We start from the raw sequence: 25354 nt of genomic DNA on the forward strand, positions 1-25354 counted from the left end.
ATTTTTGAAAGATCATTACTAATGCCTCACAATCTCTTCAGCATTTCGCAGGTTGGGAAGACGTTGTAGTCCATTATTGAGGATGAAGTTGAGGGGTACTTAGAGGCACATGATTTAAAAAAAAGTCAAAGCCAGCATGGTTTCCATCAGGGGAAATCATGCCTGACAAATTTGATGGAATTCGTTGAGGAAATAACAGCCAGGATAGATTAAGGGAGAGTCAGTGTACATTATTTACTTGGAGTTTCAGAAAGCCTTTGACAAGGTGCTGCACAAGAGGATGCTTAACAAGCTGATGGTATTAGAGGAAAGATACTGGCATGGAAAGAAGAGAAGCTGACTAGCAGGAGGCAAAAGGTGGAAGTAAAGGGGGACTTTCCTGGTTGGCTGTCGGTGACTAGTGGTGTTCTGCAGGGGTCGTTTGGGATTGCTTCTTCCATGTTATATGTCAATGATTTTGATGATGGAATTGATGGCTTTGTGGCCAGGTTTGTGGGTGATATGAAGATAGGTGGAGGAGCAGGTAGTGTTCAGGAAGCAGGGAGTCTGCAGAAGGACCTTGATGGGTGGGAAAATGAGCAAAGAAGTGGCAGATGGAATATAGTGTAGGGAAATGTATTGTTATGCACTTTCGTAGAAGAAATAAAGCAGTAATATATTTTCTAAATGGGGAGAAAATTCAAAAATCTGATGTACAGAGGGACTTGGGAGTCCTTATGCAGGATTCCCTAGAGGTTAACTTGCAGGTTGAGTCGGTGGCAAGAAAGGCAAATGTAATCTTAGCATTCATTTCGAGAGGACTAGAACATAAGAGCAAGGATGTAATGCTGAGGCTTTACAAGGCATTTAGTCAGAGTACACTTGGAGTATTGTGAGCAATTTTGGGCCCTTTATCTAAGAAAAGATATACTGACATTGGAAAGGGTCTACAAGAAGTTCATGGGCTGATTCCAGGAATGAAAGGGTTAATATATAAGGAGTGTTTGATGGCTCTGGGTCTGTACTCACTAGAGTTTAGAAGAATGAAGGGGAGCTCCTTAAACCTAATCTAATCATGGGACTATTTACAATGACCAAAGAACCTACCTGTTTACGTCTGTGGGAGGAAACTGGAGAGCTAGAGACAACCCATGCACTCCATGGGGAGGGCGTACGGAGACTCTTTACCAAATGGCGCCAGAGTTGAACTCCGAACACCCAAGTATGTTCTGAGCTGTTATTGTTTGATTGGCTTCTTTGTGTCATTCTATGACCCTAAGAAATAAATACTATTTTTGTAAAGATTTCTCTGTCAATGATATTGTCTTCAGAGAAAAACATAAGAACCAAAGTTGCTAAAATACAAGTCCGTCACTAGCCTGAAAACATACATCATCCTTCCCTCAATGAGTTAGCAGCTTCTAAGTACTGTACTCACTTAACAGTCCTTAGAAGTTCCATCACTAATCAGAACCACACTGATTCAAGGAGCAATCCATCAGGACGTCTAGTGACAACTAAAAAGTGCTGCTACAATTTACCTCAGCTTGAAGATAAAAAAAAAAAGATGCTAATGATCATATTGAGTCAAAAGTAAAATACCAAATTAGATTTCCTTTGCGCTGTTCTTAACCTTTTCTACCAAACCTAGATCATTCCTGGATTCCTGAACCAGGCTAGAGTTGCAGTTGTAACTTATCAATGATGTTGGAGTTTCAAGTTTCATTACTGCATTAGGATCAAATTCAACAATGTGTAATGAGACATCAATCACGAATGCTGTAAGGGGACAATCCATGAGACACACATCTTGAGAATGAATCAGATGTTGCAAAGTATGAACTAATAAAATGCAGGGCAATGCAGGTGATAACTTCCATCTGTAGTATTTTCCAACTCCCTGCCCCACTTCCTTATTCAGGCATCTTCCCCAATCCTTTCCAGTCCTGAAGAAGGGTCTTGGCCCAGAACGTTGACTCTTTGCTCATTTCTATGGATGCTGCTTGACCTGCTGAGTTCCTCCAGTATTTTGTTGTGGTATTTTCCAACTGTTCATATTTTTGCAAATAAATATTTTTAATTATCCTCTTCCCCATTTACAGAAGGCTCCACTTCTCAATACAAAGAACTGCTACCTACATGAATGCTAATGTCACGTCACTTGTGAATTCAGAAGGAAGACAAACACCGAAAAAAATATTATCTACTTTGGCACATGGAATTTTCAGTGTAGCAATATGTCCTATAGGAGTACTATCAGTCAAAGGAGATTTAGGACAGATGACTAAACATTAAATGGGTAGGCTTTAAGGGATGTCCTCAATTAGGAGAGAAGTAGAGAGGAGAATTAGGGAAGGAATTCCAGAGCTCAAGAGCCCAAGCAGCTGGAGATATGGCTATCAATTGTAGAGTGGTTACAATTGGAACCAGAGTGAAATATCTGGTGAGTTAAGCAATATTATAGTATTTAAACACAAGTGCAAAATAAGCGAGAAAAATTAATCTTCACTACACATTTAGAGTTGCAAAAGTGTCCTACTATGAAAAGAATCAAGAATTCCTGTCATACAAGTATTAAATATTCCCACTCATTAGTCTTCCAGATTCATGAAACACTGATGTTGAATCTCTATGGAGATTAAACTTTAATCAGTTAAAAACACACAGAAACCATAACAAGATTGCACAGTGGAAAATTCCAACAGTAAAGCCCTAACTCTTCAAAACTACAGCTGCAATCTATAATTCTAACTTCTTTCACTCCACCAGCAAACACGGTAATCCTTCCTGTGCTCAACAAGAAGTTCAGTTGTGTTAACAGTGGAAGGAAAAAGCCCTCACAATACTTCTATTGTTCATAGGTAATTCAGAGTGTGGAGCAACTACCAGGCAACAAGATAAAATCCCAGACTGCTGCTCTGAGAAACATTACAAAACGTGACCAGAAACAGTTTAATCTGTAGGTTGGACAAAACTAACAGCTCAAAAGCGGGCTCTAAGGAACAAAACTGTGCTCATGCAGGGTGAAAGCTCAAACATTCACATTCTCATCCTTTCCATTTATCTCATAGCACTGCAACTGAGGCAGTCATCGACAATTATTTTCAGATAGTCTTAGAAAAGCTGATTTCAGACAATATCCTTTTCCTTTACAAAGGTTCAGAATTAGAAGTCACCATCATCTCTAGTCACTGGGTCAGTTAGATTTGCAGTTTCCACAGTAGAATTCAAATTCTTCACCAAGGGCTAGACAATAAAACTTGGTAGCCAACAGTTTATTCCACTTACACACTCACTAACTTTGACTATTGTGACCATACGAGGGATGACTGATAAGTTTGTTGCCTAAGGTAGAAGGAGTGAATTTTAGAAAACCTAGCACATTTATTTTTCAACATAGTCCCCTCCTACATTTACGCATTTAGTCCAGTGGCCGTGCAGCATACGGATCTTGCACCTCCAGAAAGTGTCCACAGCAGGGGTGATTGATAAGTTCGTGGCCTAAGATAGGAAATGAATTATACAGCTCTTGTTACATGCACCTGCAGTTCAACTCTTTGAGTGATTATGCAGAAAGTTTGAAGTTAATAACATCTCCTTCTACCTTAGGGCACAAACTTATCAATCACCTGTCTGTGGACACTTTCTGGAGGTCCATGCTGGACTAAATGTGTAAATGTAGGAGGGGATTCTGTTGAAAAATAAATGTGCTAGGTTTTCTAAAATTGACTCCTCCTACCTTAGGCAACAAACTTATAAATCACCCCTCATATGATTGTTTATTTCCATCTCTGACAGCCTAGCTTACCTGGTAGCTCTATGGATGACTATTGACTTGACTCTTCTGCTGGGTCTTCAGCATGCTCTTCCTTATATTAAACTAGGATATGAAAAATTTGGTCACTGCTAATGAATGTGCTGAAATTTCAGAATGGGAAGTCCTTTAACACGCTTTAGTTTTATTAAATTTCGGTCTGCACAATGCATGACAAATTTTATGAGAGACTGATACTGGATTTAAATTATCATTCCAGGTGAAAAACCTTCATTTCTTCAGATATGTGGCATTCTCCTCTACATTGTAATTCAACAGTAGACTGGGTGATTGCTTTGCAGGGCACCTGCGCTCAGCCTTGAAGAGTGACCCTGAGCTTCTCATGGCCTACCTTTTAATTCTCTGCCCTGAACTCTCTGTCTCTAGCCTCCTGCGCTGTTACAAGCGACATCACCTCATCCTTCATCTGGGCATGTTGCAGCATGCTGAACTCGGTGCTGAATTCCCCAACCCCAGACAACTTGCTCTTTTTCACCAACACACAAGATGCTGAGGGAGATCAGCAGGTCAGGTAGCATGACACTAATAAAATAGGTAGATAAGGTGAGGAGGTTCTGAAGAGAGATTTTAGGAAGCAAAATAGAAAACTGAAAAACAGGATCTCCAGAGTAGTAATCTCTGGATTGCTGCCCATGCAACACATCAGTTAGGGGAATAGGATGATTTAGCAAGTGAATGTGTGTCTGAGGAAATGGTGCAGGGGGCAGGGGTTCAGATTAATATCTCACTGGGATCTCTTCTGGGAAAGGTACAACCTGTACAAAAGGGACGGGTTACAGCCCAATGAGGACCAATATCCTCGTGGGCAGGTTTGCTGGAGTTGTTTGGGAGGGTTTAAACTAATTTGGCAGGGGGATGGGAACTGGAATGATAGGGCTGAGGATGGGGTAGTTGGTTTACAAACAGAGGCAGTGTGTAGTGAGACTGCTAGCAAGGAGAGACTAGTGATAGGGCAAAATTGCAGTCAACAGGATGACAAATTCAAAGAGGGTGAATCCAGCACATAAGGTGTTATAGTTGAATGTGTGCTGTTTATGGAATAAGGTAATTGAACTAGTAGCACAGTTACAGATTGGCATGTATGATGTGGGCATTACTAAATTATGGCTAAAAGAAGATTACAGCTGAAAGCTTAACATACAAGGATACACGTTGCACCAAAAGGATAGGCAGGAAGGCAGAAGGGAAGGGGTAGCTCTGTTGGTAAGAAATTAAATCAAAGTGTTAGAAAAAGGTGACAAGGGTTGGAAGATGTTGAATTGATAGTATATTTGGAGTTTCAGAAGGCCTTTGACAAGGTGCAACACGAGACTGCATACCAAGTTAAGAGCACATGGTATTCCAGAAAAACTACTAACATGGTTACAGCATTGGCTGATAGGTTGGAGGCAGCGAGTGGGAATAAAAGGATCCTTTTCTGGTTGGCTGCCAGTGACTGGTGGTGTTCCGCAGGGGTTGGTGTTGGGACCGTTTCTTTTTATACTGTAAATAAGTGATTTAGATGATGGAATAGATGGCTTTGTTGCCAAGTTTGCAGATGATATGAAGATTGGTGGAGGGGCAGGTGGTGTTGAGGAAACAGGTAGGATACAGAAAGACACATTAGGAGAATGGGCAAGAAAGTGGCAAATGAAATACAATGTTGGAAAGTGCATGGTCATGCACTTTGGTAGTAGAAATAAATGTGCGGACTATTTTCTAAACGGGGAGAAAATCCAGGAATCTGAGATGCAGAGGGACTTGGGAGTTCTTGTGCAGAACACTCTGAAGGTTACCTTGCAGGTTGAATCAATGGTGAAGAAGGCAAATGCCATGTTAGCATTCATTTCAAGAGGTCTAGAATACAAGAGCAAGGATGTGATGCTGAGGCTTTATAAGGCACTGGTGAGGCCTCACCTTGAGTACTGTATATAGTTTTGGGCCCTTCATCTTAGAAAAGATGTGCTGTCATTAGAGAGGGTCCAGAGGAGGCTCACAAGGATAATTCCAGGAATGATAAGGTTATCATATGAGGAACATTTGATGGCTCTGGGTCTGTACTTGCTGGAATTCAGAAGGATGAGGGTAGCTCTCATTGAAACCTTTCGAATGTTGAAAGGCCTAGACAGAGTAGACGTGGAAAGGATGTCTCCCATGGTGGGAAAGTCTCTGACAAGAGGATAGAGGGGCACGCTTTCAAAACAGAGATGTGGAGAAATTTCTTTAGCCAAAGGGTGGTGAATTTGTAGAATTTGCTGCCACATACAAGTCATTGTGTGTATTTACGACAGAGATTGATAGGTTTTTGATTGGTCAAGGCATCAAAGGTTATGGGGAGAAGGCTGGGAACTGGGGTTGAGGAGGAGAAAAGAAAGGATCAGCTATGATTGAATGGTGGAGCAGATTCGATGGGCCAGTTGGTCTAATTCTGCTCCTATGTCTTATGGTCTAATTGTGGGTACAGCTAAGGAACTGCAAAGGTAAAAAGACTCTGATGGGAGTTGTATACAGATCTGCAAACAATAGTAAGGAAGTGGTCCACAAATTACAATGGGAGATAGAAAATGCATGACAAAAGGGCAATGTTACAATAGTTATGGGGAATTTCAATATGCAGGTAGATTGGGAATATAAGGTTGGTGCTGGATCCCAAGAGGGGGAATTTCTTGAAAGCCTACAAGAAAGCTTTTTAGATTAGCTCGTGGTTGAGCCCACTAGGAAATCAACCATTCTGGATTGGGTGTTGTGCAACGAACTGGAATTGATTAGAGAGCTTATGGTAAAGGGACCCTTAGGGACAAGTTATCATAATATGATCAAATTCACCCTGAAATTTGAGAAGGAGAAGCTAAAGTTAGATCTATCAATATTACAGTAGAGAAAAAGGTTATTACAGAGGCATGAGAGAGGAGCTGGCTAAAATTGATTGGAAAAGAACATTGGCAGGGATGACAGCAGAGCAGCAATGGCTGGAATTTCTGGAAGCAATTCAGTAGGTGCAGGATATATACATCCCAAAGAGGAAGAAGTATTCTAAAGGAAAGATAACACAACCAAGGCTAGCAACAGAAGTCAAAGCCAAGATAAGTGTCAAAGAGAGTGCATACACTAGAGCAAAGATTATTGGGAAGTTTTTAAAAGCCAACAGAAGGTAACTGAAAAGTCATTAAGAAGGTAAAGATGGAATACAAAAGTAAGCTGGCCAATGATATTAAAGAGGATACCGTAAGTTTTATCGGATACATAAAGTGTAAAAGAGAGCAAGAGTGGAGATTGGACCACTGGAAAATGATACTGGAGAGGTAGTAATGGTAGAGAAGGAAACGGTGGATGAAATGAATAAGTATTTTGTATCAGCATTCACTGTGCAAGATATTATCAGTATGATGGAAGTTCTAAGGTCAGGGATCAGAAGTGTGTGAAGTTGCCATTTACTAGGGAGAAGGATCTTGGGAAACTGTAAGGTCTGAAGGTAGATAAGTCACCTGGACTGAATGGTGTAGACCCCAGGCTGAAGAGATTGTGAAGGCATTATTAACGATCTTTCAAGAATCACTAGATTCTGAAATGGTTCCAGCACATTGAAAAATTGCAAATGCCACTCCACTCTTCACAAAGAGAAAGAGGCAGAAGAAAGGAAATTATAGGCAGTTAGTCTGACCTTAGGGGTTGGGAAGATGTTGGAGTAAATTGTTAAGGATATGGTTTTGTGGTACTTGGAGGCAGCATGGTTTTGACAAGGGAAAATCTTGTCCGACAGATCTGCTGGAATTCTTCGAAGAAATAACAAGCAGGATAGGCAAAGGAGAATCGGTGGATATTGCATAATCAGTGGATTTTCAGAAGTACTTTGACAAGGTGCTATACATGAGGCTGCTTAACAAATTATGAGCCCACGGTATTACAGGAAAAATACTAGCATGGATAAAGCAGTGGGAGTAAAGGGAGCCTCTTCTTGTTAGCTGTTGGTGACTAGTGGTGTTCCACAGGGGCCTGTGTTGAGACTGCTTCTTTTTACGTTATACCTCAGTGATATGGATGACAGAATTGATGGCTTTGTTGCAAAGATTGTGGACAATATGAAGATAGTTGGAGGAGCAGCTAGTATTGAGGAAGTAGAGGTGCAACATAAAGCCAGATTAAGAGTCTTAGTCTTAAAATTAAGATTAAGAAGTGTACGGTCATGCACTTTGGTAGAAAAAATTAAAGGCTAGTCTATTTTCTAAATAGAGAGAAAATTCAAAAATCTGAGGAATTTGAAGTTGAGGAAGGCAAATACAATTGTTAGCATTCATTTTTAAGAGGACTAGAATATAAAAGCAAGGATGTAATGCTGAGGCTTTATAAAGCACTGGTGAGGCCTCACTTGGCATATTGTGAGCAGTTTTGTGCCCCTTATCTAAAAAAGGATGTGCTGGCATTGGAGAGGGTTCACAAAAATGATTCTGGGATTGAATGGCTTGTCATATGAAGAATGTTTGAATGCTCTCAGCCTGTACTCACTGGACTTCAGAAGAATGAGAGGTGACCTAATTGAAAATTATTGAATGTTGATAGGCCTTGATTAGAGTGGATAGAACCATTAAACCATAGAACACTACAGCACAGTAAAGGCCCTTCAGCCCTCCATGTTGTGCCAACCCATATAATCCTTAAAAATAAAGCACTAAACCCACACTACCCCATAACCCTCCATTTTTCTTTCATCCATGTGCCTGTCCAAGAGGCTCTTAAATACCCCTAATGTTTTAGCCTCCACCACCATCCCTGGCAAGTCATTCCAGGCACTCACAACTGTGTAAAAAACTTACCCCTGATGTCTCCCCTAAACTTCCCTCCCTTAATTTTGTACATATGCCCTCTGGTTTTTGCTATTGGTGCCTTGCGAAACAGATACTGACTATCCACCCTATCTACGCCTTTCATAATCTTGTAGACCTCTATCAAGTCCCCTCTCATTCTTCTACGCTCCAAAGAGAAAAGTCCCAGCTCTGCTAACCTTGCTTCATATGACTTGTTCTCCAATCCAGGCATCCTGGTAAACATGAGGAAATCTGCAGATGCTAGAAATTCAAACAACAACACACACAAAATGCAGGCCAGGCAGCATCTGTAAGGAGAAGCACTGTCGACGTTTCAGGCCGAGACCCTTCGTCAGGACTAACTGAAAGTAAAGATAGTAAGAGATTTGAAAGTAGTGGGGGGAGGGGGAAATGCAAAATGATAGGAGAAAATTGGAGGGGGTGGGATGAAGCTAAGAGCTGGAAAGGTGATTGGTGAAAGTGATACAGAGCTGGAGAAGGGAAAGGATCATGGGATGGGAGGCCTCAGGAGAAAGAAAGAGGTGGGGGGAAGCACCAGAGGGAGATGGAGAACAGGCAAACAACTAAATATGTCAATGTTCATGCCATCAGGTTGGAGGCTACCCAGCCGGTATATAAGGTGTTGTTCCTCCAACCTGAGTTTAGATTCATTTTGACAGTAGAGGAGGCCATGGATAGACATATCAGAATGGGAATGGGAATTAAAATGTGTGGCCACTGGGAGATCCTGCTTTTTCTGGCGGACCGAGCGTAGGTATTCAGCGAAACGGTCTCCCAGTCTGCGTCGGGTCTCACCAATATATAAAAGGCCACACCGGGAGCACCGGACGCAGTATACCACACCAGCCGACTCACGGTGAAGTGTCGCCTCACCTGGAAGGACTGTCTGGGACCCTGAATGGTGGTAAGGGAGGAAGTGTAAGGGCAGGTGTAGCACTTGTTCCACTTTACATCCTGGTAAATCTCCTCTGCATCCTCTCCATAGCTTCCACATCCTTCCTATAATGAGGTGACCAGAACTGAACACAATACTCTAAGTGCGGTCTCACTAGAGATTTGTAGAGTTGCAACATAACCACTCTACTCTTGAACTCAAGAGTTCAAGATGTGGACAGGATGTTCCCTATGACGAGAGAATCTAACACCAGAGGACACAGCCTCAGATAAGGGGGGTGTTTTTTTAAAACAGAGATGAGGAGGAATTTCTTCAGCCAGACAGTGGTGAATCTGGAATTTGTTGCTACAGATGGCTGTGGAGGCTAATTCTTTTAGTATAATTAAGGCAGATGTTGATACATTCTTGATTAGTCGGGGGAAGAAGGGATACGGGGAGAAGGCAGGAGTTTGGGAGCTGAAATGGAAAATGGATCAGGCATGATGAAATGGCTCAGCAGACTCAATGGGTTAAATGGCCTAATTCTGCTGCTCTTATCTTATGGTCTAAATGGATAGCTGAACATCCTTCATCCGGATCAAATAGTAGTAACAGTCACCACAGGCATACAGACTCAACTCAAAATTAGACACAAATGATCAGTGGAGGGTGGGGACAAAGTTCTCCAAAGCAAATTTTTAGGCACTCGTATGAACATGCCCTCAGTGCTCAATTGTCACTCAGGATTATGCAGAACATTTTTATCATCAGTGCTTAGGTAGTTATTTTCTAGTTCCTTTGAAAGGTGCTGCCCATTTAAATCCATCTTTTGGGTTTTGTTAACATGGTAAATACCCTGTTGTACAGTTTCATCCCTGTCATATATACTGTTTCAGATGCACTTTAAAATTACTGAAAAAAACTTCAATAATGGCTTAGTTTTGTGCTTAGTATTTAAATAAAGATTGTGCTACAACATGCAGTTAAAATCACAGGTCACGATCAACAAACTTTATATTTCTGAAAGTAATGAAAAACATGATTCATCAGTGGTCTCCTCACTAAATAACATTCAGATATAAATCTCTACTGTATCAGTGTTATGCATTGGATAACACTGCTCCATGGAGTTTTACCATTGTCGTCATCAGCAGTAAACTGTAGGTTCTTGATCACACATGATTAAGGATTAAGACAAGATTAGACAAGGATTTCAGTCACTGGTTCCAGGGTACGGCCCTTGTATGCAGGCATTACCACTCCCTCAGCCAGGTCTGAGTTCTTGCACTTGTCCCTGGTGCTGTGGGTTAGAACGGTTCAGATTTGAGGTGATGGCACAATCAGTAGTCCTGTGGGTTTCATCTTGTTGATGCCTCCGTCCAAGATGCAGACTCGAGGATAAGTTAGCTTCACTAAATGAGCTGCAAACTGAAGAACAAAGGCAGAGCCATTAGCAATGAAATATCACAGAAATAGGCCAGCTAAGGGTCGAATGATAAAGTGGTGAAGAACTGGTCTCTCTTGTCTAATTTAGGGAAGCAGAACTGTTGAACTACCAGCAACTTCACCACCACAACACCTGACCTTTGAAGTGGCCTACAAGTTGGTTAATTCACAGAACTAGGAATGGACAATGAAGCTTTATCTGTAATGAAGAAGGAAAAATACCTGCCTTTTTGTTCATGAAGGTGATCTTATCATATACAAAGATGTTCAGATGCACACAAACTTATCAAAATGAAATTCATTATTAATTGTATAAAAATCACTAAGTGATAGAAAGTGAGACCAATCTGGTAGGCTGAATCTATCCTGCGGATAATGGAGTGGTTGACTAATTCTGAATCTATGATCTCCTGACAGACTCACTTTCAAGGACTTTGCAACTCATGTTGTCAGTATTACTTTTCCTGTTTATACTTGCACAGTTTGTCTTCTTTTGCACAGTGGTTGTCAGTTTTTTATATTTAATATTTTTTCAGTATTGTATTTCTTTATTTTTACCTTTAAGAAAATGAATTTCAAGGTAGGATGTGGTATCATATATGCATTTTGATAATAAATTTACTTTGAACTATGATAGCAATTACATCGATAGGCTTGCAACAAACCCTGACATAATTTGGGGAAAAATGCAGTGATGGAGAGGTGGGAGCATCAATACATTGAATGGAGTAATGATGCCCTGACAGATAGGTGTAGCTTTTGGTGACCTAGTGTGTTTTTTTAAAAATTGCAGTGCAGATCTGTACTTATTAATTAATTCTAACTGAGATCTGCACTAATCTGTCTCTAAACAAAAAACAGCGCAACATTTTGCAATACCAGCTAGCAACATTTCTGATTTATGGCAACTTCAGGTTACGGATAGATCTCAGAACATTCCAGCTTCTGTTCCCCACAGTGGAATCCTAACACTTGAAAAGAACAAATCTGCTCAGAGGAGCAGTCTTTGTAGTCCAAAACCAGCCAGGTCCAGAGGGTGCCGGAGTACAACATTTCAACCAGCAATAATTTTTAATTGTTAGAAACATAGAAAACCTACAGCACAATACAGGCCCTTTGGCCCACAAAGTTCTGCTGAACATGTCCCTACCTCAAAAATTACTAACCTTACCTATAGCCCTCTATTTACTAAGCTCCATGTACCTATCTAAAAGCCCCTTAACAGACCCTATCATATCTGCCTCAACCACCGTTGCCGGCAGCCCATTCCACGCACTCACCATTCTCTGAGTAAAAAATTTACCCCTGACATCTCCTCGGTACCTACTCCCTAGCACCTTAAACCTGTGTCCTCTTGTGGCAACCATTTCATCCCTGGGAAAAAGCCTCTGACTATCCACAAGGTCAATCCCTCTCAATGTCTTGTACACCTCTATCAGGTCACCTCTCATCCTCCTTCGCTCCAAGGAGAAAAGGCCAAGTTCACTCAACCTATTCTCATAAGGCATGCTCCCCAATCCAGGCAACATCCTTGTAAATCTCCTCTGCACCCTTTCTATGGCTTCCACATCCTTCCTGTAGTGAGGCGACCAGAACTGAGCACAGTACTCCAAGTGGGGTCTGACCAGGGTCCTATGTAGCTGCAACATTACCTCTCGGCTCCTAAATTCAATTTGACGAAGGCCAATGCACCATATGCCTTCTTAACCACAAAGTCAACCTGCACAGCTGCTTTGAGCATCCTATGGACTCGGACCCCAAGATTCCTCTGATCCTCCACACTGCCAAGGCTGTTGATGGTCTTTCATTGATTCTATTATGGTTATTGTATTTACTGAGCTTGCTTGCAAGAAAACTAATCTTAGGGTTGTATATGGGGACATAGATGTACTTCGATAATAAATTTGAAGTGTTATTGATAAGTAAGACAACTACCGGCATTCATGAAACTTGTGAGCTATTCCTCCACCAAAGCCCATTTCTCAACCCCCTTCCCAAACCCTACCTAACTCCACTCCACCACGACACTTGTTGAGCTTTCTCTACTGCTGAGAAAAGTCAAGGAGCCCTGAATAATCATTATCTACATTTTCCCTATTTTCATTCCCAGTTGAGGAGGTTTTGGGATTGCACCAAGAGACTAGAGTCCACGTGTTACAAGTGCGCAGAAGCCCAGTGTAAAAGACAGAAGGGGTACATCAATCTCACGAACTGTCCACCCATTTTAGGTTGCCCCTGCACCATCTGTGGAAGAGTCTGTGGTCGAAATTAGTCTCATTAATTACCTCAAAACCGAGTGGAAGTAAGTTATCATTGATCTCAAAGGACTAGCTAATGAGTTGTAAGATTCTTATTATTTCCCAATTCATTCCTACACCTCCTACTTCACCATGGATGATTCAAAGCCTGGCTGTGAGAGGAGGAGGGTTGGACATGGGCCTAGCAATCCTATCCCATGAAAAACTCAGAGGTAAGGAAACACCAACAGAAGCTCCAAAGACTTCAGGCCCAGGACAGAGTGATTTGGGGAGCTGCTGTTGGCAACCTATCCCTATTAGGGGTGATGGGCTTAAGTAAGTAGGTTCCTACATCTCTACTTATTTAAGCCTGGTTAAATAAAAGATAGAGATCTCAGAATATTCTCTATGGTCATAACCAGTATCTGATGGCTATGAATACCATAACACCAGCTCTCTGATAAAGTAGAGAATCCCCACCTGCTATTTAGAATTATGTTAAGCATAATTTCAAACTTATACTGCTGGCAAGTTCCCCTTAAACCTTGTGAAGCCAGAATTTGGACAGTAAGTCTACGATTGTGAAAACCTGTAGCCCTAGGCAGCTTTGTTTCATTTTGTACTGGGCAGCTATAAGCACTTTTGACTGGGTGCACACAAGATTGACAGGTTAAATTGTCAGTGTTAAATATGGTTTCTGACATCCTACTAACATGATTCAAGCTGACAGATTCTATTAAGTGCCACTTGTCTGAACTGAAAGTAGAGGCACCTGAGGGAACTCAACTAGGGATTCTTAAACTCTGTATGAATATCTGCTGTTTCCTTCCTTTCCCTCACTGATGATTTAAACAGTCACTGATTCCAGTATAAACATTACCTTCACCAGAATAATAAATATTTAAGGACTAGAAATGTGAGCGCATGAAATAGGAACAGCAGCAGCCATTTAGATCGTCATGCCTACTCCACTATTCGATAAGATCGCGACTGATCTTCTAACTCTACTGTCCTGCTCTAACTCTGATTTCCTTACATCCAAAAATCCATTGCCTTCAGGAAGGGTAAGATGAAGGAGCACATACTAATCCTCATAGAGGGATCAGAAGTGGAGACGGTGAGCAGTTTCAAGTTCCTGGGTGTCAAGATCTCTGAGGACCTAACCTGGTCTCAATATATTGATGCAGTTATTAAGAAGGCAAGACAGCAACTAGACTTCATTAGGTGTTTGAAGAGATTTGGTATGTTAACAAATACACTCCAAAACTTCTCTGGATGTACCGCGGAGAGCATTCTGACAGGCTGCATCACCCTCTGGTATGGGGGTGGGGGGGGGGGGGGATCTACTGCACAGGACCGAAAGAAGCTGCAGAGGGTTGTAAATTTAGTCGGCTACATCTTGGGTACTAGTCTACAAGTACCCAGGACACACTCAAGGAGCAGTGTCTCAGAAAGGCAGTGTCAATTATTAAGGGCCTCCACCCAGAGCATGCCCTTTTCTCACTGTTACCATTAGATAGGAGGTACAGAAGCCTGAAGGCACACACTCAGCGATTCAGGAACAGCTTCTACCCCTCTGCCATCTGATTCCCAAATGGATATTGAACCCATGAACACTACCTCACTTTTAAAATATATATTATTTCTGTTTTTTTGGATGATTTTTAATCTATTCAATATATGTATATTGTAATTGATTGATTGTTTTATTTATTTATCTATCTATCTTTCTTCTAGATTATGTATTGCATTGAACTGCTGCTGCTAAGTTAACAAATTTTACGACACATGCCCATGCCAGTGATAATAAACCTGACTCTGATTCTGAATATCCTCTGCAACTGAGGCTTACAGCTCTCTTGGCTGAGAATTCAAATTAGTTACCACCCTCTGGATGAAGGAATTTCTTCCTGTTTAAGCTCTCTCAATAAGAAAATTCACCCCTATCCTTAACCTCCTTCCCATCATCCCAGGAATCAACCTGGTGAATGAAAACAAAAAAAAAGTGCAGATGGCAGAAATCTGCAATTAAAATAGAAAATGCTGGTAATATTCAGCAGATCAGGCAGCGTCTGTGTAGTGGAAACAGTATTAATACTTCAGGTCAAAGAGCTTTCATCAGAACTGGTGGACCTTTACCATTCAGCTTATCCGGCACTGTTAGCCAAAGAAGACATTTTCCACAATGACTCTTGTCAGCTCACAGTCTGCAGCCTTGAGGGTGAAGATTCTGCAGACCTCATCCAGGTACTGTGCCTTTTTAAATCTGCTGAGAGTTTCTGCCTCCACCATTCAAGTCAACATTTCTGGAGCCCCAGAATTGCTTGGATAAGCCAAACCTCACTCTATAAATCAACAATACAGTTTTAACCAACTCCCTTGGAACTTATTATAATAAACATTTAAAAATAAGAATTCTGTCAACATTTATCTTCACATTTCTCATTCCCCAGAAAGAAATGAAGTTGTATACTTTGTCTAGAACTATGTGATTTGTTAACTGATTTGTTCCTTTTTAATACTTGCAAGATGTGAAATCTTTGAAGGTCACCTGTTGCACATTGTTTATAATGAGACTCTTGCACTTTCATAATAATTCTTTAGAATACCCTTTGATTCAAGATAACGTTACATTAAAAACACAGCATTTGGCGTACACACGGTGTCACTTTGACAGAAGCCAGAATCAAATATAGATTCAATTCAGTCAAATACAAATGTTTAATGCAGCAGACATTTTTGCAACATCTTGCCATGAGGTAAAAGCACCTTTTGCAATATTAGAATGCATTTAAAAAATAATAAAGAATTAGAAAGGTGATAAATAGGATGTTCATGTGTATGTTTAGTACTAAAACACCAAGATTTTTCTTTAATATGTTCAAAATGGCTATGCAAAATAATGAATTATTTTAAAAATGTACCAAATTTCTTTAGGACTTAATCACTTTTAACTGAATAAGGATATTATTTAAACAATATTTCATAGTTCACAATGCAACTGGAGAAGACAGAAAGGGAGTAAACATCACTTTAAACCAAGCAGTCTCCAGCACACAAGTCTCATGTTTTTCTTAAATTATTACTACAGCATCATCTATACTTCTGTGTTGAAGTGCATCTTTGTTTACAACAGTTTTGAAATTTGTTATGGCAGCTTCTTGGACTACACTGAAGTAACCAGAGTGCTTTGAAAGCTTTTGGCAGGGGTGATTCATTCACCCTATGAATAAGCCTATGCCAGACTAGTCCAAAGCTAATTATTCTGCTCTGCTTTCTCCTGCCATCTTTCTTTTGTTTTAGGAGATCAAAATCAATTTGATATTTTGGACATCCAGGTCATCTGAATGTACTGTCATTCCAAAATCACGTATCTGCAGTACTTAACTAAAGGCTACAGATTTTTCTTTTTATGTGCTATTCACAAAAATTTCACAAATTTTAAACAGGAAATAGATCCATCCCATTTAGGTGTTTAAGGTCTACATCAAGATCTCAGGTGTTAACCTTAACACAGACAGAAAAAGAATAAAACACTCTCCACTTTATCCCAACAAACATATCTTTTGAATAACAGCCTAATGCACTAGTGGTGGTGGAAGGTCAATTGCAGAGGCAATGAATGGTTCAGCAGAAACTTATTAAATGTGGACGGGAGACAGTCATCTGACTAGACATGCACTAATTATAAAATATTCCTATTTCCCACATCAGAAAATCAGTAGCCTCTTTGCGTGTAATGCCCAATTAGTGTCGGATTAGGGACTGTTTTATATTGTATTCCCATTCCAAGCAGAAGGCAGACTTGGACTTGCAAACTGTTCCATATGTGAGGCTGCCAGTCATCTAGGGTTATCCTGGTGTTTTTGGGATTTAACACTTGATTTTCAAGAAAAACAATGGTTAAGGGACAAGAAATATTGAAAAATCATATTAATAATATATTTTCCAACATTTTCTTTGAAAATTAATAATAGTTCTAAAAAAAAAGTAGTATTGGTTAGCAGAGGCAGGGATAAAAGGCCACTTTGCAAATATCCAAAAGTCATCCAGTCATCTAATAGTCTCAGTATCCAGCTAGAAATGTGCCAAGAAGCAGATTGGGTGACTATTGAAACAACACACACAAAATGCTGGTGGAACACAGCAGGCCAGGCAGCATCTATAGGGAGAAGCACTGTCGACATTTCGGGCCGAGACCCTTCGTCAGGACTAACTGAAAGGAAAGATAGTAAGAGATTTGAAAGTAGTGGGGGGAGGGGGAAATGCGAAATGATAGGAGAAGACCGGAGGGGATGGGATGAAGCTAAGAGCTGGAAAGGTGATTGGCGAAAGTGATACAGAGCTGGAGAAGGGAAAGGATCATGGGACGGGAGGCCTCGGGAGAAAGAAAGGGGAGGGGGTAGCACCAGAGGGAGATGGAGAACCGGCAGGGTGATGGGCAGGAAGAGAGAAAAAAAACAAACAACTAAATATGTCAGGGATGGGGTAAGAAGGAGAGGAGGGGCATTAACGGAAGTTAGAGAAGTCAATGTTTATGCCATCAGGTTGGAGGATACCCAGCCAGTATATAAAGTGTTGTTCCTCCAACCTGAGTGTGGATTCATCTTGACAGTAGAGGAGGCCATGGATAGACATATCAGAATGGGAATGGGACGTAGAATTAAAATGTGTGGCCACTGGGAGATCCTGCTTTCACCACCAGAGAAGGGTCTCAGCCCGAAACGTCGACAGTGCTTCTCCCTATAGATGCTGCCTGGCCTGCTGTGTTCCACCAGCATTTTGTGTGTGTTGTTTGAATTTCCAGCATCTGCAGATTTCCTCGTGTTTGGGTAACCATTGGTTTAGATTTTAGAACAGCAAAACTGACAATGTAGCACTCCTTCAGTACAACATACGAGAAGCAGTCTAGTAGGGGTGCTTGAGCCTGGGATTCTGAATGAGGGATGAGAGTGTCTCCACTTGAGATCAAACTATGTAAGCAATGAAAGAAGTAAAAAAAAAAGTTGACAAGTCCTTTTTCATGATAAATGGAAATTGAACAACACTGTAGGACATTTGGAAATAATGTCTGGAAGAAAGGTAAAATGTGTGCCATGTAGGTATATGATGGCATTCACGCCTGCCAAAAAGTTTCAGCTGTCTTAAACATTTAGTTGAGACAAGCCATATCAATGGATAACCCCTCAGGTTTAACAGTGGATAGCACACACAAAATGCTGGAGGTACCCAGCAAGTCAGGAAGCATCTGTGGACGGAAATGTACTGTCAGTGTTTCGGGCTGAGACACTTCATCAGGACTGGAAAGGATGGGGGCAGAAGCCAGAATAAGTAAGAGGGAGGAAGGGAAAGAGTACAAGTCAGCAGTTGATGAGTGAGACCAGGTGAGGGGGAAGGGGTGTGGTTGGGGGAGGGGGGTGAAGCAAGAAGATGGGAGGGGACCGTTGAAGAGATAATGGGTGGGAGAAGGAGGAATCTGATGGGAGAGGACGTTGGACCATGGGACATAAGGGAAGGTAATTAGTCAGTTCAACTTCCCATTCTGAAATATCTGTCCATGGCCCTCTATACTACCATGATGAGGCTAAACTCAAGTTGGAAGAGCAAAACCTTATATTCTATCTGAGTAAACTGATAGCATCAAAATCAATTTCTCCAACTTCCAGTAACTTTGCCACCTTCCCTCCTCTCTTTTTTTATTCCCCATTATGGATACCTTTTCACTCCTCTCTTCTCCTCACCTGCCCTTCCCAGCTTCTTACTCCCACCCCTCCCCCACCCACCCTTCACCTATCACCTGCCTGCTTGAACTCCTTTCTCTCTTTCACCATATTCTGGCTTTTCCTCCCTTTCTCTCCAGACCTGATGAGGGGTCTTGGCCTGAAATGGTGACTGTTAATTCCCATCCACTGATGCTGCCTGACTTGCTGAGTTCCAGCAGCATTTTGTGTGTGTCCTTAAGATTTCCAAAATCTGCAGAATCTCCTGTGCCTATGATTCACCCAGAAGAATAACCGACAATTTCAACAGTCTATATAAATCAAGTGCATAGATATTTGAATTTTCCTCACCCTCTCTATTCCTATTTTTACTTACTGCCTTTGTCTAAGCTAACTGGCCATTGAAGACGCAAACATCTGCACACTTCTGATCCTCTAATGACAGCTTCATGAAACCACTTGGCAACAATTAAAAGCATTCTGATTTGCAAACAGACTTGGGCATGTGTTTGCTGAGTTGTCAAGTGTAGCAATGTGAACTTTAGCACCATTTAGCAAGAGTTCCAAATGCAGCTATTCTAAATAAATTTTGTTGTTTAAAATACTAAATATAGGAACCAGTTAAAAAAAAGTGAAGGTCTTGTATCTTCTCTAAAAATGTTACCATAAAACTAACCCACTGCCATTTATATTCAGTCAGCAATGGTTTACCATATTTGCCTCACAAATAGAGTCATGATACATTTCAGTGTATACTTGAAAAACCTATTAGATCTAATGGTTCAAAGTATTTTTGTGGGTGGGGGGGGGAGTGCAGTGTACCACTTTGACCTGGTTTTCTGGCAATTTTCGGCAAATCCTGTAAATCAATTAAATTTGGAAATCATCAGTTTGATTTATATATTGTTCATCAACCTCAAACAGTTGAACAAGAAGGAATCTCATTGTTAGTGGACATCTTAGCTAACGTGTTGAGTGGGTTTGTCTCACTGAGTTGAAAAAACCGGGCTGTTCCACTATCAGCAAGAGAGAATGTTTAATTTCCTTTCATATCTCCAGAAATGAGTACTTGGCTTAATTGGACTTGCAATGGTGATAAAAAGTGTACTGATTTCCATCACCAGAAGCAATCAAATTGTGGTACCTAAGTACATCAAAACCTCTTGCAATGCAACTTTCTCTTCACTCCACCAATATATTCAAACGACGGGCACTACCTCAAACCATTTTTCATTATAGTTATATTTCATATCTCACAATAAGCTGCAATGCCTGCTGTGCTTCTAAGTTGGCTCAAAACAGCAGAACAAACCCAGCTTATATTCATATAGAACTCTAAAGAGGTATATTCCAACAAGAGATAGTGGGCAACATATTATAATATGAGCAAAAGTTTGATCCAGAGACACATCTTAAGGAAATAAATCTGGAAGGGCAAAGAGTTGTAGGGAAGAAATTGTGGAGCTTAACAGCACAGTGCATGAAAGAAGGACTCTCAATGGCGAAGCAACACCAAACAGACCAACGCGCAGAATTAGTTAGAAGGGTTGGAGGAAGACGCAAAGATAGAGAGGGAATGAGGCCACAAAAGCTCCAAAAAACAAGGCTGAAAACTTCAAAGCTTAACTATTAATATTGGTTAAGGATGTGAACATGCCTTGATATGAGTTAAGTGAAGGATAGTAGAGCTTAGGATCAGCTTACACTAGGTGCTAATTCAACAAATTGAGGACCTACTAACTGTTCGTTGCCCAGATGCCCATACTGTATTCCTTCCTTTATTTTTTAGCCTGTTGTTTCAAACAGAACTATAGCAGCACAGAAATAGGCTCTTTAGGCTATCGTCTGTGCTGACCAAGTTGCCAAACTAATCTATCTGATTTCCTTGTATTTACCCCACATCCCTCTGAACATTTCCTATCCATGTATCAGATCATATGTCTCTTAAACGTTGTAACTGTACCCACCTCTACCATTTCCTCTGGCAGCTCGTCCTACATAACCACCACCTGCTGTTTGAAAAACACGGTCCTCGTGTCCCTTTAAATCTCTCCCCTCTCAGCTTAAACTTACACTCTCTAGTTTTAGGCTCTTGGGAAAAAAGACTGTGACCTTTCTATGCCCCTCATGAATTTATAAACCTCTATAAGGTTACCCCTAAGTAGTTCATGGTATTATCCAAAGGAACTCCTGTATTACATTTTATTCTCCCACAAACACAGCTACTTCTTGTATTTATTATTACCACGTGTACTGTTTACACCATGAGGTTCATGCTGGTGTATATGACAGTAAACTAATGTGTATCTGAACCCTCTCACTGGTTTTCTAACAGACTGTACTGGAAACAATATTTTCAACACCTGAAAAGAAAATTTGTAATGCATTTTGTGAACTTAGTATGTGCCGAAGTATTTTATGAACTATTACTGGAGAGTCACAATGGTGATGGGTAAAACTTGCTCATATCAAAGCCAGCAAACATCAAGAAGTTACATCCATTTGAGGGAGATTTCAATTTTACGTCCTTTTTGTGGGATTATGTCCAACAGTGCTGCACTCTCTTGGTACTGCAGTAGAGCATCAGCCTGAAATAATTCCTCAGATATCTGGAGTGGGTGATAAACTCTTCAGTTTCATTCCAGCTCCTAGGTAAGAGTGTGATCACTGATGCAAAAGTAATACTGGGTTCAACTACAATCATTGTTCACATGAAAAAGCAGGTATTCAGAGATGCATTATTAACTGAGCACAATTGATGCTGAGGTAAAGGCTTATTAATAAAATCCTGCACATTTTCAACATCACCAGCACCAAACTGTAACCTGCAGAATTTAGAATGCACTATTAGCAGTTAAGAGACCAGAGATTACCGCAGACTCGCATTACATAATGTTGGTTAAAATGATCCAATTTCTAACTGCCAGCCCAAAGCTGTAATTGAATATATAGTGACATTAACTTCTGGGCTGAGACAAAATATTATTGGCCTCCAGTGTGCAATAGTAGCCTCAAAGGCTGGGTATAGCAGACGTGCTTGTAACTTAAGGGTCAATAACTTCCATTAAAAATCTGAACTGTAGTCAAAGATTGTACAATTATTTTTGCATCTGTTTCCTTTTAGGATAGCATCAAGCAGAGTGCAAACTCATCACCAACTGTCCAGTTTCAGGAAAAGTCGGACACATTTCAGACTGAGCTGGAAATAAGCTCTCAATATCTGGCTTATGACTACATAAAATTTCTCAATCAAATGGTTAAAAAATGCGTCAGCTCAACATCAAAGACAAAAGGCCCAAATGGACCACAGATGTGAAAGGGAATTTACAGCACAAAAGAATTTAGAGGGGAATGAAATTTACTGCAACAAATGAGGCACATGTTTGTATCTGATCAGGGTATGAAACCCTAGAAATAGAGGAAACTAAAATAGTACAGATTTTTAAAAGGTAGAACAGCCCAAAGCCATGCTAGTAAATGCAGGTGCACTGATATAATTACTGCAATATGTCAGCTTCTGTCTTTAACATTCATAATTTAAATGAACATTAATTTAAGCAACTGAAATTTATAATGAAGATGTAAATTGCGAAAGCTGAGAAAAACCCATCTCCCACCCCCCCATCCTCACCACATTCTACAGAGGATGTATCGAGAGCATCCTAAGCAGCTGCATCACTGCCTGGTTCAGGAATTGCATCGTCTCGGATCGCAAGACCCTGCAGCGGATAGTGAGGTCAGCTCAGAAGATTATCGGGGTCTCTCTTCCCGCTATTACGGACATTTACACCACACGCTGCATCCGCAAAGCTAACAGCATTGTGAAGGACCCCACGCATCCCTCACACAAACTCTTCTCCCTCCTTCCATCTGGCAAAAGGTACCGAAGCATTCGAGCTGTCACAACCAGACTGTGAAACAGTTTCTTCCCCCAAGCAATCAGACTCCTCAACACTCAGTCTAGACTGACATCTACATCTTTTATTATTATATTGTAATTTGTCCTCTACTGTGCCTATTGTCTTGTTTATTAATTATATTACTGCCCTGCATTGTTTTGTGCACTTTATGTAGTCCTGTGTAGGTCTGTAGTCTAGTGAAGTTTTTATGTTGTTTACGTAGCCTTGTGCTGTCTCACATAGTCTAGTGTAGTTTTGTGTTGTTTCATGTAGCACCAGGGTCCTGGAGGAACGTTGTTTCGTTTTTACTGTGTACTGTACCAGCAGTTTATGGTCGAAATGACAATAAACTTGACCTGACTTGAATTGAGAATGACTCAGTGGAAAAAATTTCCTCGAGTTAATGAATATTCTCAGTATGACACATTTCTGGAAATGTACCAGTACTTGTTGATCATTGAAACACAATGGATCTGTAATTAAATTATGAGAAAAATTTTATTTTGTACACATCTGATTCAGCACTTAGATATATACAAAGTTTCCATTGGCATTTCAGCTTTGAAGGATCTGTGAGTCAAATATTGGTTTTAATGCCTAAATGTTAATTTGGTTTCCATTACAAGCATATAATGTAGGATTAGTTTTAATGGAAGCAGTAATAAAATGAAGTGATTTACATCCATTTGCAATTGGTTATTACACTAAAATTTCAAAGTTCGAAGTTCAAAGTAAATTTATTATCAAAGTACATATTTGTCACCACATACAACCATGAGAATCATTTACTTATGGGCATACTCAATAACTCCATAATAGAATCAATGAAAGGACCCACCAGCTTGGGCGTTCAACTAGTGTGCAAAGGACAACAAAAAGTGCAAATACAAAAAGAAAAGAAATAATAATAATAATAATAATAAATAAGCAGTAAATATCCAGAACATGAGGTGAAGAGACCTTGAAAGTAAGTCCATAGGTTACAGGAACATTTCAGTGATGATGCAAGTAAAGTCGAGTGTAGTTCTCCCTTTTGTTTCAAGAGCCTGATGGTTGAAGGGTGATAACTGTTTCTGAACTTGGTGATTGGTGTGAGTCCTGAGGCTCCTGTACCTTCTTCCTGATGGCATCAGTGAGAAGAGAGCATGTCCTGGGTGGTGGGGGTCCCTGACGATAGATGCAGCTTTCCTGCGACAACACTCCATGGAGATGTGCTTAATTGTTGGGAGGACTTTACCCTTGATGTGCTTGAACACTAGGGCTGAAAGTGTGCAGCCTTTCAGGCACACTCCCAAAATAACAAGCAGTGTACCGTAAGAACGGAGTCTATTTAGACTATTGGGTGCAATATTGGAGAATGCAGCATAATTTCTGATCATACTAAACTGTTACAAGGAGTGACTGGGGATGAACCCAAGTGCTGGACACAGACACAGAGACAGGGTTGAGAGGTGCTTGCACAGTCGTGAATGTTGGAACAGATAACCAGGGGAGTCTTGACCTGGAGACGAGGTTTTCATAGAATATCTAGAGACTGGCACTGAACTTAGAACTAATGGTTCTAAGTGATGGGGAAATTAGGTTAACACACGGGAATCGACCAATGAACTGGCGACCTGTGGTTGTGACGCCAGGGTTCTTGTACTGCAGTCTCTGATGGAAACCAGGTGTGCTGTAATTAAGTGAACTAGCAGCAATCAGGAATCTAACAACTGGAATTAAGGCATAATCAAGGAAATAGGAGTGAGATGGGGGACAGTCAGAAAGGACCGTGGCATAAACAAATTTACCGATAGGTCACGTGGGAGCTGAGGAGATCAGTCTTCAAGGTGGAGTGAATGTAGGTGATGAATTCGCCTTTAAAAAAGTTGCATATTTTGAAGTAGTGATGATGATGATGACGACGTTGACTCAGGTCTGAGAGGCCAGCGTCGGGCATTTTCACGCCTTACAAGGTGCGGAACGAAAGTCTGTGTGGCACGCCACTCCTCACACAGACATTTTGCAGTATCTTTTTTTTATTTTACAAGGTTGTGTTGCGAGCTCAACATTCAACCCAGCACGGATGGAAAGCGTACTCGGGAACGGCCCAACTGGATTCGAACCCAGGAACCTCCGTTCCGGAGTCCGGCGCAAATGTCACTGCACCACCAGTCAAAGTAGTAATCATTCCAAAATCTCCAGATCCCATGCCTCCTACTTTTCACTTGTCCAAGCACAATACCCGTCAACTCCCAAATGTGAATATCCTCAAATCAGTAACTTTGAGCTTACAGGAGGACTCTTTTATATTTACAGCTGCAACTTTCTAAATAATCTACAGATCAACTTTTAGTTTCATTCAAATAAAAATTAATGGCACAACTATGGTAAGGATAGTTGGATGTAACTAGGTATTGGGAAAATTGCATAAACTTTCAGATCCAAAGGAAGAAAACACCAAAATGACTCCAGGGCTAAAACTGTGATACAGTTCAAAATAAACCTTTAGGATAACATTCGTCTGAATTGAAATGCAGCTACTGTGACCTCAGCCATCCCAATTAGTAAAACTGCTTCTCT

At 40.8% G+C, this 25354-nt stretch overlaps 1 protein-coding gene across 1 annotated transcript in view; it reads right to left on the bottom strand.

Annotated features, from left to right (window-relative positions):
- Positions 1-10473: 10473 nt before the first annotated feature.
- tbck (TBC1 domain containing kinase) overlaps positions 10474-25354 on the bottom strand; it is a 220308-nt gene continuing 205427 nt past the window's right edge. Inside the window, exon 26 of the mRNA XM_073042483.1 lies at positions 10474-10918. Coding sequence (XP_072898584.1) covers positions 10808-10918 — 111 coding nt within the window. The 3' untranslated portion in view covers positions 10474-10807. The remainder of the gene's footprint in view (positions 10919-25354) is intronic.

This window comes from Hemitrygon akajei, chromosome 4 (genome assembly GCF_048418815.1).
Source record: "Hemitrygon akajei chromosome 4, sHemAka1.3, whole genome shotgun sequence".
Taxonomy (NCBI): domain Eukaryota; kingdom Metazoa; phylum Chordata; class Chondrichthyes; order Myliobatiformes; family Dasyatidae; genus Hemitrygon; species Hemitrygon akajei.